This window comes from Monodelphis domestica, chromosome 4, assembly GCF_027887165.1.
Source record: "Monodelphis domestica isolate mMonDom1 chromosome 4, mMonDom1.pri, whole genome shotgun sequence".
Classification (NCBI taxonomy): domain Eukaryota; kingdom Metazoa; phylum Chordata; class Mammalia; order Didelphimorphia; family Didelphidae; genus Monodelphis; species Monodelphis domestica.
Genome location: NC_077230.1, coordinates 181,736,990 through 181,754,630, shown reverse-complemented (window position 1 = coordinate 181,754,630; position 17,641 = coordinate 181,736,990). Strand labels below are relative to the sequence as shown.

The following is a 17,641-nucleotide window of genomic DNA, read 5'->3' as shown; positions in this document are numbered from 1 at the left end:
TGTTTGTCCTTAGTGCTTAAAATTTTTGTTTATAAAAGCTTTTAATATATGTGTATATACTTTTCACACAGTAGTATATTTAAATTATAAATATTTGGCTTTTACTCTTTTTTTAGTTGAATGGATATTCTTGGTCAAAAAATAGTTGGACACTTGCTTTCAGGTTTTCCTCTTCTATTTGTACTTAGTAGGGGGATAAACATCTTTGAACAACTTCTACCTGTTTTATATCTCATTGGTTATAGTCATATAATCTTGAAAGTGATCTCTATTGAATCTTTTAAGGAATCTTATGTGATCTTAGTATGGACACAAGAGATTCCTTATTAGAGGAGAACTTTTAAGACTATTTTGCTTCATGAAATCAAATTGGGTGTAGTTTTGAAAACTTTCCTGTTCTCATGTTTTTAACATTCTAATGAAGATTTTTTTTGAGGGATGATAAAGTTGTCATTAGTTTTTTTCTTATAATGCCATTCATTAGTTTATTTTCCCCTTTTTTCAAATATCTAAAAATATTTTTTGAGCCCCTCAGTGCTCTTTAAAATTTACATACTTACACTACAAATCTCTCCTGTGTGTGCTTTGTTTTGGCTGCTTCTCTTCATCTTGCTTTTTCTACTTCCTCAGATATGAAGTCTGTACTCTCACTATTAAAAGAGTACAAGCGTGGCTGCCATATTGTTACAGATGGTGGGAAAAGGTCCTTATAAAAATGATAGCACATATGTCCTATATTTTTCTCTTTTTGTTCTTCCAGTTTATCTTTAAATACACAATTTGGCTTAGTTGGGTCTCAAGCCATTCTATTATATAAGATGATACTATTCACAACTTTCTGTGCATTTTTGCATATAAGTTGATATTCTGGACCACTGTTACCCATTCCTGCCACATCTCTCCATTTGGCAAACAGGTAGAGAACACTTTTATCTAGCTATATCTAATTCTGGGCCCTTGACTTCCTTGCAATGGTGATGAACTTATGCCACTTATATGAAAAATTATATTCAACATAAATGTTTTTTATCCATTTCCCATTTTCATCATCAATTGCTAATTTAAATAGATTGGAGTTGTAATTGCTCTGTTAATAATTTGGTTTATATTTGCTTGCCTAAGGCTTTGTTTTTGGTATTATACATAGAATATTGTAATAGATCTTTCCTTGGAGTTAAGATGTACCCACATACTTAACAGTAACCTCTGTGATGCTCAGTTTCATCTATGATTTAACCTTAAATTCTGATACTATGTGCTTTATTTAAGTGTCCTTCAATTTTAGAATGATTGTTTTCTCCTTAGGAATTATACTAGTTGCTCTATTATGAAGGAGAGATTGTTTTGCTATGTTGTACATATGCCACTATGTCTAGGGATCCCAAATTGTATTTCACATTTGTAAACCTTAAAATTTCTTAGACTTATAAATGTTGGAAATTTCACCATTGGGAAATTTCATACTTGAAAAATTTCCTACTGACAGTCTATTGGAATGTGAACCCTCTTGGCATGGGAGGGTCCTTCTCCTCCCTACTTAAGATTACTTTAGGACAGAAACCTTTTGCTGAACAATGGAAAGGGCTTTGACCTATGCTTAAGCATAGAACAGGAAGTTCTTTGAGTCATGATTGATTTTAGAATTGATACAATAGAGATACTTGGAATGACAGAACCAGGTCTTGGAACTTACAATCTCCACCCTACTCAGTCCTAACAGGATTTAGGAAGGGCTGCAGCATAGATCAAAATTTAATTATTTGAGAATATGACCTTCAACAGACATGTGCAAAGCCACAGACCTCTGGGCGGTCCTGGGTTAAGCTAGAGCCACCATTGGCACAGGGAAGACATGGACAGTGATTGGTAGATGTGAGAACTGAGGGGAGGGAACTTGGATGGTTTCCTTAAAGATAGCCGGGTCTGAGGACTAGGGTGGTTGGAGAGTTTTTGCTCTGAGAGGTTGTGCTCTGAGAAGCTTGCTCTGAAGGAAGCTGGAGGTGGAGGCCCCTGAGACTGTTTCTCCATTTTTGTCACGTGAGTGATAGGGACTGATCTCTTTTCTTTGCCTCAGCTATCTAAGGGCTTGGGCCTTTGGCCCAGCCTAAGGAGAGGGGGTATTTAAGTCCTATTCCCTTCTCTCCCCTCTCTCTCTCTCTGTCTCTCTCTGTCTCTCTCTGTCTCTCTCTGTCTCTCTCTGTCTCTCTGTCTCTCTGTCTCTCTCTCTCTCTCTCTCTCTCTGTCTCTCTCTCTCTCTCTGTCTCTCTCTCTCTCTCTGTCTCTCTCTCTCTCTCTCTCTCTCTCTCTCTCTCTCCCTCCCTCCTTCCCTCCCTCCCTCCCTTCCTCCCTCCCTCCCTCCCTCCCTCCCTCCCTCCTTCCTTCCTCCTGTTTTTAATTAAAAACTCCATAAAAGGTTGACGGCTGACTTGAGTTTTCATTTAGGAATTACATAGCTGAATTCCTTGGGGACCTTAAATTAATATATATGTCTTTTAAAGTGATTTCCTTGTCACACATTGCACCCAAACATCCACACCAGCCATCTCCCTGCTGCTGCCTTCATACCTTTTCCTTCCTCAGTTCTCCCTTTTTTCTTGCAATTGTAATTAAATCAGTTATGCCATTCCTTCTGGAAAGAAAATGTCATTTGACTCCCTTAAGACTTTATTCACAGGGGCAGCTGGGTAGCTCAGTGGATTGAGAACCAGGCCTAGAGACGGGAGGTCCTAGGTTCAAATCTGGCCTCAGACACTTCCCAGCTGTGTGACCCTGGGCAAGTCACTTGACCCCCATTGCCTAGCCCTTACCACTCTTCTGCCTTGGAGCCAATACACAGTATTGACTCCAAGATGGAAGGTGAGTGTTTAAAAAAAAAAAGACTTTATTCACTATCCCAGTGTCCTTTCAAAATAAAATATCCTTCCTTTCCTTATGTGTGCTGCCTCCTCTACCAGTATAAATTCCTTGAGACCAGGAGCTATCTTGCTTTAATTCTATCCCTATTATTTAAGACAGGAATCATCACATAGTAAATACTTTTTTTAATAAAAAAATCATACTTTATTATTATTTTTTCAGAATTACTTGAATTGAAAATGTCATAAAAGGTCATTTAAAAGGAAAGACAACAGCCACAATAATACATTTCACTTTTATAACTTCTTATAATGTATATAGCATTATATTTATCCTGAAAATAATCATAGTATTAATAGTTAGTAGTATTAGTACTATTATATTTTATAGAGGAAGAAACTCTTAGAGAAATTAAAATTTCTTTTTCTGCCACAAAATCACATTACTTCCAGGTTGTGTCAAGTTTATAAAACAATTATGATTGAGAAATGTACTTTTTAGGTACTTTGGAATTCTAAATGTGTTTTCCAATTAGTTCCCAAATCCAGGTCACAAAAGCATATTTAATTCATACCGTTCTGAAGCGCAGTGCTATACTAATAGTTCTATATAAATATTTATATCAATAATGTTATTCCAGTAGAAAAGTGTTTTGAGTTCTAGCTTGGAACAACTGGAACATAATTTTCTCTCTTTCCAACTTCCCACTTATTCATACCTTGGGATTCTCCTTTTCTCTCTGCTTGCCTAGTAACTTGAGTTGGAATTCTCTAGCTATGATTGTTGCTTTTGATGCCCAAGTGCCAGAACAGAGGTTTGGGAAGCAGCAAAGAGGATGATTAATTAAATATTGTAGATGTCTTAGGGTTGCGATGAGAATGAAGACTGAATTGTAAAAAGAGCAGTAACACTAAAGATGGCAGGGAAAATGAGGATATTCTGTAGTATTTGAGGCATTAGTTTATGATTTAAATGTATGTAGGATTTCCTTTCTTGGCCTTTACTTGGTCTTTTCCCCGACTTTTCTTCCATCCAATATTAGAATGTTAATAAGCTTTTGAAAGCTAGAACTATTTTATTTTTTAAATCATATATCCTTTCTTACCTATTGCAAGACTTCACATAAAACAGGCAGTTTAATGTTGTGCTGTACTATACAATTAATCCAATGTACTGGTACAGAAATTATCTTGTATCATTCTCGATTCAAGCACTTTTGTCCTCCTTCCTCAACCCCTTTGAAAGAATATTAGAAATTCTCTACCCTAACCCCTTTGAATGAAAATGAGTTTTGCTTTGTTTCAGTTTTCCTTTGTTGCCATCATCATCTAACTATGTTTACTCTTTGAGCTTTTTTCTCATAAATGGAGATAAATACTGCCTGTAGTATCCAACTCAGAGGATTGTTATGAGGTTCATGTGAGATAATTTGGCAAGTGCTTTGCAAAAAAAAAAGTGATTATATGAAGGCTACTTACTAATTGTAATGTTGATGATTTAGTTAAATAAGACCACAATTTTTGAAGAGTCTATAAACATAAGAAAATATTGCCAGAGAATATTCTTAAGGTTTAGCTATGTTGAAGGTAATTGGAAATTTCTGAAGTAGTAAAACAAATTTAAAAGCATGGGAAAATTTTGACAATGGTCTAACCAGTAAATATATTAATGAAATATTTGTTGGAAACTATAACATTTCAAGTGTGGATTTCCTAATCATTCCAAAGTGGTTAGCTTTAGAATTAACATAATATTACACAGTTCTGTACAACCACTCATTTTCCCAGGCTAATTTTTTCTCATTCATAAGAACATAGGTGATAAGTACTGAAATTTATTTTTTATTATATTAGAAATTTTTGAATAATATATTTGTCTATTTCATTTTAAGTAGTTTAGAAGTTCTGAATGAAAAAACATTTAAGATAGATAATTGAGTATTTTGAATAATGCAAGGCAAATATCTTTTTTTTTATAAATTGACTTTTGGAACTTCCCATGGTATATCTCAAAATAAACTTTATATATTGAGATGGTTTGTGTTATGGAAAAGTTTGCAATTTACTAAAGACATGACAAGCTAACTTTATAATTCATTAAGTTTTTGAAATACAGTGTTGATTGAAACATTTAGTTAGGGTATCTTGGAGTTTAGATTTATAAAACTTAGGTCAGGGCCCTGTTTGAGGGGAATACTGATTTTAGGTATTTTAAACCTTCAGTATTTAAAAGTATGTTTAAGTAACTGCCCTTCTTGAGCAGGGAGAGGAGGTATATAGGTCTTATGTATGCTGTACTACCCCATCAGTAGCTAAAATGCCTAAGTATTTCAGTCAAACTTTTGGTGTGTCTGATAGTGACCAGCATTTTGATTTGCATTTTATTCTACCCAAAGTCTCTTAATTTGTCAGACACAATTTATTGATTATTAGCTTTGTATTATATCTATTTGTATATCTTCCTATATATAAACATATGCTATGGAAAAATTGTTGATGTTGTTCATTTGTTCAACCATGTCCAACTCTTTGTGACCCCCATATATCATAGCATGCCAGAAGGATAGAAGTATCCTCCACTAACTCCCAAAGTCTGTCCAAGCTTATGTTTGTTGCTTTCATGAACTATCTACTCATCTCATCCTCTACCAACCCCCCCTTTCCTTTTGCTTGCAGTTTTTCCCAGTTGGTCTTTCTTTCTTTATCACTTTGCGGCCACAGTATTTAAGCTTCATCTTCAGTATTTGACCCTCTGATGAATAGTTTGAATTAACTTAAGTTTTGACTAATTTGAACATCTTGCTTTCTAAGGAACTCCCAGAAGTCTTCTGCAGCACCACAATTTCAAAGCATTGATTCTGGGGCACTCAGACATCACTTACACTTTCATAGTTTTGACTATATGGACCTTTCTTGGCAAGGTCATATCTTTGCTTTCTAGTATATTGTCCAGATTTACCATAGCTTTCCTTTTAATTTCATGGCTGCAATCATTATCTGCTGTGATCTTTGAGTCCCAGAGTATAAAATCTATCGTTGCTTCTGTTTCTTCTCCATTTGCCAGGAGGTGATGTGGTCAGTTGCCATGTCCTTAGTTGTTGGGTTGTTTTTGTTTTTGTTTTTTTTTTTTAAGTTCAAACTAACTTTTACACTTCCTCTTTCACCCTCATCAAGAGGCTTCTTAATTTTTTCCCTTTCTGCCATCATATTCCTATCTAAGATTGTTGATGCTTTCACCTGCAACTTAATTCTGCCTTTTGATTCCTTTGGCCTGGCATTTCACATAATATATACTGCATATGAGTTAAATAAAGTGAAAATGTATAACCTTTTCATACACCTTTTCCAATTTTAAACTAATCAATTGTTTCAAATTCAATTCTAACTTGCTCCTTGACTGGCATACAGGTTCCTCGGTAGATAAGTAAGATGATTTGGTAATCCCATCTCTTTGAGGGCTTGCTACATTTTGTTGTGATCCATGTAGTCAACGGCTTTAGTGTAGCCAGTGAAACAGAAGTAGATTTTTCTGGAACTCCATTGCTTTCTCCATAATCCAGAAAATATTTACAATTTGGTCTCTAGTTCCTTTTCCTCTGAAAACCAGACTATAGTAATTCTCAGTCCTCATACTGCTGAAGCCTAGCTTGCAGAATCTTAACATAACCTTGTGGGTGTGTGAAATGAGGACAGTTGTTTGGTATTTTGAACATTACCCTCTCTAAGGATTTGGACATAAACTGATCTTTTCCAATCAGTGGCCATTGTTGAGTTTTCTAAATTTGCAAGTATATTAAGTACATACAGCACAGCATCATCTTTTAGGATTTTAAATAGAACAGCTGGGATTCTGTCACCTTCACTAGCCTTATTGTTAATGCTTCTTAAGGCCCACTTAACTTCATTTGCTAGTCTGGTTCTAGATTAGAAACTTGTTGTATATGCTATTCTGTACATTCTTACTATCCCTTTTTAATCTCTTCTACTTCCATTAAGTCCTGACCATTTTCATCTTTACTGTGCCCATTTTTGCATGAAACTTTTCCCATTTTTTTTGTTTTTCCCAATCTGTTCTATTTTTTATATTATACATTTAAGAAAAATGTATTCCTTTTTGCTATTCTGGAATTCTGTGTTCACTTGGGGTATATCTTTCCTTTTCTCCTTTGCATTTCACTTTCCTTAGTTATTTGTAAAGCCTTATCAGTTTGTTTTGTTTTATTTTTTTGCTTTCTTGCTCTTTTTCTTGTTGCTGCCTTCTGTACACTATTGTGAACCTTTCTCAATAGTTCTTTAGGAACTCTACTACATCTAATTCTTTAAATTTATTAATCACTTCCATTGCATTTGCATATCCCCAGCAAGATATTATTTAGGTCATACCTGTGTAGTCTGATGGCTTTCCTTACTTTCTTTAACTTTAAGAATGAATTTACAATAAAAAAAAGCTTATGATTTGAATCACTGTCAGCTCCAGCTCTTGTTTTAACTGTCTAGAGCTTTTGTGACTTTGGCTGCAAAGTATGTAAAAACCATCAGGTCTGATTTCAAAATTGACCATCTGGTAATGTCCATGTGTAGTTTCCATTCAGGTTGAAAAAGTGTTTGCTATGGGCAGCAATATCTCTCTGTCCTGCTTCATTTTTTATTCCAAGGCCAAACTTGCCTAATGTTCCAATTATCTTTTGATTTCCTACTTTGACATTCCAATTCTCAATGATGAATATGACATTTTTTAATGTTATTTCTATAAGATGTTTTAGATCTTAATAGCTGAGCAACTTTGATCTCTTTGGCATCATTGATTGGAGAATGGACTTGTATTTAATGTGATGTTGAATGGTTTGCCTTGAATTTGAACAGATTCTGTCATTTTTGAGATTATACCCAGTACTGCTTTTCTCACCTTTTTATTCACTATGAGGGGTGTTCCATTTCTTCTAAGGAATTCTTGCCCACAGTATTATATATAATGGTTATGTGAATTTAATTCACCCATTCCCCTCCATTTAAGTTCACTTTAACACTCAGGATATTGATGTTTAATCTTTCCTTTTCCTGCTTAATCACATCTATCTTACCTTGTTTTTTTGCAATTTAGATCTTTATAGCACTGGACTTTCTTTTTGTCACTAGAAAAATATGTAGCTGGGCTTCCTTTGGCTTTGACCCAATTGCTTCATTTTTTCTAGAACTGCTTGTAGTTGTCCTTCTCTCTCATCCTCCCATGGCATATCTTTGTATCATTTTAATATTGCCCCTGAGGGATTCTTGGCAAAGATACTGGAGTGATTTGCCATTTTCTTCTCTAGGAGATCAAAATTATCTGGGAAATAATTTTGTCAAAATTCTCCACTCTGACCTAACTCTCTTGGGTAATCCTCTATAGCTAGTTGTTTCATTGAGGTTCACAAGCCTATATACCAGGACAAAACAGTGATCTGGAAGATGGAAAAATTGATTGCCACAAAATAGAACAATCTGGAGTACCTAGAGATAGTTCCCACACCTCCTCTCTTCCTTGTTTAAATTTATAATTTCTAGTTTATCTGTTCAATTTGTTGGTTCCTCAATCCTTTCTTACTAAAAATGTGAATCATGTTATTACTCTAAATTTTTACTCTCCAGAAAGACTTCAACATTTGTTATTTTTATTACTTTATCCTTTCTCTTCTGTTTAGTGCTGTTACCCAGATGATAATTTTCCCAGTGGGAGCTCTATCTTGTCCCCAAATGGCTATGAACTAACCTGAGATTTTTATACCATCTTTAACTGTTAAGGGAAAGAACAAAAAGTTTTGGAAAGAAAAAGAATGGGTCTTTTCCTAGGCACCTCTGAAGACTTGTTTATTCTCATTCCACCTGGTCTACTTACAGAAAAATTCTGTATTAGGCATTCTAAATATATTCTTTTTTATGTATAATTTATGCCTAATTTTTTATAATGGAGAACTAATCTTATAATAGCAGATGACAGTGACAAAGTTTAAAAAATAATACTAAATAGAAAAATTTTTGTATTAAAGAAATATATGCTTAAGATAAAACTACATTGTAAAAATAACAACTTATAATTCTATTAATTGTTTTCTTGTAGACTCCAGAGAAGAAACAGTCAGAGCCATCCAGAGGAAGAAAAAGAAAAGCAGAAAACCAAAGTGAAAGCAGTCAGGGTGAGTTATTAAACAGTACACTTTGAGAACCAAATAAGTATTAGTTGTTAATAACTTAACAAACTTGTTGTAAAATGTACTTTTTCACATATAGTTCTTAGAACTAGTGATAGTTTTATGTTTGCATGACTCCAAAGCTGCTGTATATGAAACCTTTTACGTACCCTGTCAGAAAATAGTATTTTGTCAGACTTACCTTGTTCACATTTCATTTCCCTTCCTGTCTAGTCTTGCCTTTATTCAGTTAAACTGTACATTATCCTCTGCTGTGAAATCCCTTAGTTCCTTGTCCTGTCACCATTCATTCCTTTCCAAGCCCCTGTCTTGGATTATTCCCACTGTATATTTTTTCTGCTCCATTACAAAATTGAGCTTGAGGAAGTCATACTGTACTAATCTGGTATGATATAAATTCATATCATCCAACTTTACCTAAACCTTCATTAAAACAAAGCACTCCTTTTATTATTCCTTAGTTGATTCCCTGTCTCATTTCTCACAAAATCTTTTCTGGACTATATCTTCTTTCTTTAAGCCTTCCACGTCTTTTTCTCCCCATACTTTCTAAGCTGATAATCTTGCCTTTAACTTTTATTGAGAAATGAAGGTTATTCTAGATAAGCTTTTTCCTTTTCCTTTCATATCATCCCCACTTTCTTCACCTTCCCATTCATCTCTTGATTATGATGTAGCCCTCCTGCATGTGCTGTTGATCCTAACCCCTTCTGTCTTCATGGTGCCAAAACAGCCTGGGGAAGAGAGAGTATCCAGGAGATAGTGGTGGAAGAGGACAAGGTTTAAGAAAAGAACATTAAATTTAGCATTTTAAGAGATGATCCCTGGTAATTGGGAAGAGCAGCTTTAGCGCAGTAATATAGCTGGAAACCAGGTTGTACTGGATTGTGAAATGAGAGGAAGAGGGAAAGGAATGAAAAAGGAAAAAAGAGAGAACGAATGAGAGGAGGAAGAAGTAAGATAGGAGAAAATGAAATATGCTGAAGACAGATGCTGTGATTCAGCCAAATGCAACTCCAGTATAAGCGCCTTTACACTAATTGGTCCACATGGAAAGTGTCTCAAGGTGATGTCTACCTGGAAAAATCTTTCTTTGTTCAAAATGCCATTCTATCACTACTACCTACTTGAAGCTTTCCTAGTCCTCCAACTGCTAGTATCTTTCTTCTGAAACTATATTTAATTTGTACATACTTATAAATAGACTTGTTTCACCACTACTAGAATATAAACTCACACAGTCACAGCTAGTAAGTGTTTATGGTGAAATTTATATTTGGTACTTCTTGATTCCAAGTCTAGCACTTTTACCTACTGTGCTCCCTAGCTGCCTCTTGGAGCATTAAACTTGGTATGGGATGGTTTTCTTCATTTTTCTTTGTGACATTGGTTTAATTCCCTTCAGTTTTACTGATAAGATACTTTATATAGTGCTAATGGCACTTTTAACAGTATTCGCTAGTAGAAGTTTATAGACTCATGTAAAATAATTTTTAGTCTCGTTTTATTCCTATGTTTGCCTATTTTTCCTACTTTCCAACTTAAGTCATTAAATGTTTATTAAGCCCCTACAAGTTTGAGGCTTGGGATACAAAGACAAAAATGAGATTGACCTTGCCCAGGAGGTCTTTATATCACATTGTTGAAAATACATTATACCCACATACGTAAATAACAAATGATTTTGCAAAACAGAGGGAGATTAGGAATAGCCCTTCTGGTAAGAAGTGCCACTTAAGGAGTCCTTACAGGGGCAGGACAAAATGTATTCGATATATTGGTACCTATTGAAAAGCACTCTGACAGGAGATGGAATATCATCTCTTAGCAATAGCAGTGAGGCCAATTTAGCTTGAATATAGAGTGAGTGAAAGGAAGTACGGTCCAATACGTCTGTTAAGGTAGGCTGTTGCTAGATAGAATGTAATATTTGGCTTTAAATGTCAAGCACAGGAATTTCTATTTTACTCTTAAGTGTAATGGGTTCACTTTTTGGTCAGAAGAGTGACATTGTCAGCTATAGAGATATTAATATGGCAGCTGAGTGGAAAAGAATTAGAAAGTGGAAAAGCAGGGAATCCAACTGTACTCTTGTAATTAAGAAACATCTGTGCTTGTCAGTGAGTTAAATTTACAGCAAAGAACAAAGATACTTACTGGAAAGTAATTAAGGAGTACAGACTATAGCCGAGTTACTCTTAATTTAACTTTTTCTCAAACTTGTCTGAGTTCTGTTTTGTGGAGTTATTGATGAGGACAAATCTCTACAAAGTCTTGTGTTTCATCCCCTGAGTAAGGTCTTGCTATCTCAATTCTATGGTAAGTGTGAGAGTGTTATGTTAATGATTCTTAAAGAATTATGCATAATATTAAACATATGGGCATATTACCATGAATAGACTCTACTTGTTTCTTTCATTAAACTTTTGAAAAAATTATTCTCTATAATTTTTATTCTATGACATACTAACTTCATAAGAAAAAATGTTCCAGTATTTTGAAGTTTATTTTCCAACCATTCTAGGACTGTATTAATTTTATTCCCCCAAACAGAAGCAGCTGCACTTTGAGAAATGTGGAGTTATAATCTATTTATTTGCAGAAATAACTTTTTTTCTGCCTACAAAACATTTTACAATAACAATTTGAAAATATCCACACTCAGGTTTCACTTTTTTTTTGTAGACAATCACGAAAATCAAGATTTGAGAGTATAAAATATATCTTTTAAAGTTTTTATATTCCTCTGGTGTTTTAATATGTTCAGTATTTTCAGAATGTTTTATTTGTAAGTATTTATGTAAAACTATTACTATTTTGTAAAAAAAATTACTTTTAGGATGAGTAGATTAAGTGGGTGAAAAGTACTCAATAAAAATCTCATTTTGAACTATTTTATCCTAGTTTAAGATTTCTTTCCATCTAGACATTTGCTTGTTTAGGGGAGGAAAATATCTGATTTTGGTAACCAAATAGCTGAAAATATTTTGGTTATGACCATTTCAGACAAATCTAAAGCACCTTATAAGTGCTTTTTATTAAATTTTGCTGGAGTTATAAAAACCTATAAAATGAAAATATTTAACTTCATATTTGAAAGCATAGTAGATTGTATATTCTCCTTGTTAAACCACAAATAGCTTGAAATGATATTATCTTCATGTCAAACATGATTTATTTAAAATGTTGAATCAATAGAAGGATTTTTAAAACCTCTATCTTGGAAAAAAGTAGTGTGCATTTCAGAATAATATTTTTATTAGCTAATACAGTTCTTACTATATGTTGTTAATAATTACTATGCTATTATCACAGTATACTTTATGAGAACCACACTTAAACTTTATGTATAAACCTATAATTTATAATGTTTCTTAAAAAAACAAAATATTCTTATGCAAAACAACCTCCATATTTAAATACTTTTAGTTCCTTGGCAGAGCAAAGATATGTCTGCTTAACAGAGCTTTTTCATTATAATTTACAGGTATGAATTATTTTGTTACCATAAAGTTGCCACTTTGTCTCTTTTGTTCATTCTAATATGCTTTTATGAACAATTAGAAGCCATAAACCATTGTGAATTAATTGTAGTTTTATAACATGCTAATTTGCTCAATGCTTATTTTTAAGTAATTAGTGTAATAGAATTTAATCTTTTAACATCATGTATTTATGTGAACCTTCAATAATTGGAACAATTACTTTAATTGACATGTTTCTACTAAAGCATGCCACTTAAAGGCCTACCCATCATTGTTTGGAATTCTAGTAGAATTTGGTTCCCTCTGAACTGAGAAGTTTTTTGTTTGTTTGGTTTTACTATTACACTCTTCTTTTTTTTCCCTACCCCCACATTAACTAAATGAAATAGCAAGTATTCATATTCAACAAGTTTTATTAAATTCTTTAGAAATCAAATCCCAACAGGTTCACTTTTCTGACCAAATAACCATATAGTCTTCATTATCATTGTGTTTTAAATATGTGACACTATTTTCTTTCTTTCTTTTTCTCCTCCTCTTCTCTCTCTTTTTTTTTTTAGGAAAAAGTATTGGGGGACGTGGCCACAAAATTAGTGACTATTTTGAAGTAAGTTTTATGAAGAGTCTTCCTGTCTTCTAAAATGATGTGATTCTGCATTTGGCCAAATGCAGAACTCTGAACTATATACTCAACTGTTGCTAATTTCAAATGGAAAGAACATTTATCTGAGAATTTTTAACATCCTCAGGGCAATACATAGGATCTAAAGACAAGAGATTAAATAGTATTAGAACCAATAGCCCTGAGAGTGAGTTTCTGAGAACAGTTTAGAAATATTCAACTAAAATATTAGTACTCTTTTCGACTTGTAATTTGGGGCATATGTAAAAACTTACAGTGAATACTATCTTTTTTTATTGGAAAATATTTTTTTCTTGAGAAACAGTGCAGAATTACCTGTTGTGGTAAAACTTATTATTATATTTCCTCCGAAATTATTGTTCCTTGTGCTTTCCATATAAGCACTCAAGTCCTATACCAGTGCCACAGTGAGTCTATGTTCTTAAAAGCTAGAACAGTAGAACATAGAAAGACCACTATTAGATATGTCTCATACAAGGCTCTCAAGCTTAGGGAAATGCCGAGACTCATCACCAGCATGACCATGGGCTAGACCATCTACACAATTGTAGACCAATTGAGATCTTCATTTGTGGAGGAGAAGTATTTAAATACTTTTGCCTATCAAGGCAGGATCATTTCATTTGTATTAATAATAATAGTGAGTATTATAGCTTCTATGTATATTTATAGAGTGCTTTACATTCAGTTTCCTTTATATTCATGATCTGATTATCTAAAACTTCACCCTGGTGGTGATTTGTGAATGCTTGTTGAATTTGAGTGCCATTCCCTTGTAGATGATAAATTGTATAAATCGTACCAAAAGAAAAGAAAGAAGCAGAAGATTGAGAAAGTTAATTGACTTGCCTTTGTGTGAATATAAAAGTTGAACCTAGGTCTCTCCTAAGTTCAGTCCTCTTTCCACTATATCACATTTGATACTTTGAGCTTAATATTCATCCCCTGAGTAAGCAGTTTCATAGATCTTTATTACCTTTTATTGTTCCATCACCAGGAAGCTTAGAAAGATGTTTGAAATCAGTTCAACTATTGACACTTATTTCTGTTAATAGGATTGTGTGGGCAGTGATATGGGTGGTATTATTTGGAAAGGAATCTGGTGGCAGCTTAGAGAAAACAAAAAGTTAAACTGTTCATTAATGTAGTAGTGGTAGTCTCTCGGTGATCGAGAATGACTATAAGATCAGTAGAAAAAGGAGCAGAGTAGGCAGAAAGGGGCAAGAGTCCTCGGGATGGAATCTGCTGGGTAACTCAGTACATAGATAGCCAGGCCTAGATAAGGGAGGTGCTGGGTTCAAATCTGGCCTCAGATACTTTCTTAGTTTTGTGACCCTGGGCAATCACTTCTAACAGCCATTACCTAGCCTTTACTGCTCTTCTGCCTTGGAACCAAAACTCAGTATTGATTCTAAGATGGAAGGTAAGGTTGTTGTTTTTAATTGGTTTGTTTGTTTTTTGTTTGATTTTTTTAGTGGAGCCAAGTCTGTCCAGGACTTTTGCATAGTACCTCATTCATTTACCGGGGACTTAGAACATGCTTTTGGATTTCTTAATTTGGCAGTAAACTATTTGCAGAATATTCAAAATAAGGATATAATCATGTTTTTCAAATAAGTTTTCTTCTTTTAAAACAAAAACTTTAACATTCTATTAATGGGTGGTATGCTTCAATTTCATCTAAGAGCTAATAGCATTTTTAATTCTGCTTGGGAAGATATCTTTTGTCATTTGTTAATTTTAATAATGAATAAGAAATAATCATAAAAATTTTAAAGTAGGGAGGAGATAATTTTAAATTGTTTTTCTTTAAAGTTTTCTTATTTTTTAGTCTTAAGGAACTGACTAATTATCTTATGATTGCCTTTTGCATTATAAAATTGATCTATTTATGTTAATATAGTTAGATTTTATAATTTATTATTATTTATTGATATAGTTGTGATTTAAGACTTTCTCTTAAATAGTCTTCTCAATGCATATTTGGTACCTATATTTTTTTTCTCTTTAGTATCAAGGGGGGAATGGCTCCAGTCCAGTAAGAGGAATACCTCCTGCCATCAGATCACCTCAGAATTCACATTCACATTCCACTCCTTCCTCTTGTGTAAGTTTTACCTGTGAGTTTGTCATGTTAAGTTTACTTCAAAAAGTTTTAGATACTGAGTAGCTTTTACAAATTGGTACAATAAATAGCTTCTTTATACATTTCTTCATCTAAATAAAAATTTATCAATTATGTAAATAGAAATAGCATTCTTTTTAAAAGATCTAAATTATCATATATAGCTCTATGACAATAACACTGATGCCCTTTGAAAATAAGAAATTTAATAAGAATTTCATTGCATTCAAAACTAATATTTCATTGAATACATGAGGACTAAAATAAACTTGGAATAAATCATAATGCTATGATTGAATTCTAAATTTCACCTTTGTTGTCAATAAGACTAAAGGGGAGATTTAGCAAATTTTCATTTCTTGGGAATATTTAAAAATAGTCTTAAATAATTAAGTCATCAGCCTAAGATAATTTCCCCTTCCCTTTTGAACAGTAAAGGGGATTGGATTTTCAAAGTCTTTAAGAATTCACGTTCCTTCCTGTTACGATTTTTAAACTTTTGCTTCTCATACAAATAATGTTGCCTTTAAATTTTATATTATGACTGTTTTCTGATCAGGGAAATTGTACTGTTGGTTTTTAAATGAATGTGAATGTGCAATAGAATCAAAAAATTCATTGTCATTTGATATTGTATTATAGCTCAAGATTTCTATGAGAATCATACTTTTTGAGTCTAATTTTCGGGGCATATTTTTCAAGTATTTAGGCACAATTTCTATTGGTTACATTTTATAAGTTATTTAAATACTTTATAGGATTTCAAAAAGTAGGGGGAAATCATATGGTTAGCAAAATTTCATATACTTGTTCTAGGTAGTAATCTATTTTGCTAAAAAGCATTTTAACCTTTTTTTCCTAATATGACAATTTTTAAAATATGTATTTTAGGTTCGGCCGAATAGCCCTTCTCCTACTGCATTAGCTTTTGGGGACCACCCTATTACACAACCAAAGCAGTTATCTTTTAAAATTATTCAGGTAAATTACAATCTTAACAATTTTCTCTTTGCTCAGAAACAATTGCATTGAATTCTATTTGTTTCAAAGATATATTTACAAATCATATTTTTTACTCAAGAAAGCTAAATTACTAGACTACGTCAAATTTGTAGTTAGATTAGAAATTAAAGTTTACTCTTGTTCCTTGTGTCTCTTATGTAAAAGTTATAGCAAAGTCAAATGAATATCCACAAAACATGGCTTTTTAAATCTTTTTTGTCAATAAACTTCATCCTCATCTCAGGTCGTTATAAATGTTTTCTGAACTTTGTGGGAACTTGAGATTGGATGATTAATACAGCTTGGTTAACTGAAATGTGATTAACATTAATACATTTTTTAAAAGTTGACATTGATAGTTTTACCATTTTTCTTTTTACATTCTGCTTTATTATTGGATTATAGGCCGTATGATACAAAAGATAAAACAGTTTTCTTTTGTTTAGACTGATCTCACAATGCTGAAATTAGCTGCACTAGAAAGTAATAAAAATCAGGACCTGGAAAAGAAAGAAGGTCGAATAGATGATTTGCTCAGGGTAAGTAACAGTTTGTGGAAGGAAGTTAATTGTTATTAGTGAAGCTCTTAATTTTTTAATTTTAATATTTTGGTTTTTTCTGATTACATGTGTTTATCATTGTTTATTTACCTTTGTTTTTTACAATTTTGAGTTCCAACTATCCCCCCCAGATCACAATCTATTTGATAAAAGTTATAATAATACAGTTGTGCAAAACATTTCCATGTTAGTTGTGTTATAAATGAAAATAAAGAGAGAAAAACTAAGGAAAACAAAAGAAAGTTTTTTTTTGTTTTTTTTTTAAGCCAGTATTGCTTCAGTCTCCATTTAAATTCCATTATTTTTTTTTCTGTGGGTAGGTAGCATTTTTAATCATGGGTCCTCCAGAATTGTCTTAGATCATTGCATTCACAGCTGACCATTTTGTAATATTGCTGTGTACAATGTTCTCTTAGTTCTGCTCACTTCACTTTGCATCAGTTCATGCAAGTCTTTCCAGATTTTTCTGAAAGCATCTTGCTCATCAATTCTTATAGTATAATAGTATTTCATCACAATCACATATCACAACTTGCTTAATGATTCCACACATGATGGGCATCCCCTCAATATCCATCTCTTTGCCACCAAAAATACAGCTGTTATAAATATTCTATATAGAAGTACTTTTTCTTTTTCCTTTTTTTTGGCGGGGGGGGGGGGGGGGGGAGACAGGTCTCTTTGGGATATAGAACTAGTAGCAATACTGTTGAGTCAAAAGGCTTATGGATAATTTTATAACCTTTTGGTATAGTTCTCAAATTGCTCTTCAGAATGGTCGAA

The 17,641-nt window shown here is 33.2% G+C and overlaps 1 protein-coding gene across 6 annotated transcripts in view; it reads left to right on the top strand.

The window, feature by feature from the left end:
- The window catches only part of TLK1 (tousled like kinase 1), a 219,786-nt gene that overhangs the window by 138,992 nt on the left and 63,153 nt on the right, over positions 1-17,641 (top strand). For all 6 annotated transcript variants that reach the window (XM_007494354.3, XM_007494355.3, XM_001375937.5 and 3 more), the window contains 5 exons: positions 8,953-9,028; positions 13,089-13,135; positions 15,183-15,278; positions 16,188-16,277; positions 16,745-16,837. In XM_007494354.3, the coding sequence (XP_007494416.1) occupies positions 8,953-9,028; positions 13,089-13,135; positions 15,183-15,278; positions 16,188-16,277; positions 16,745-16,837 (402 nt within the window). The remainder of the gene's footprint in view (positions 1-8,952; positions 9,029-13,088; positions 13,136-15,182; positions 15,279-16,187; positions 16,278-16,744; positions 16,838-17,641) is intronic.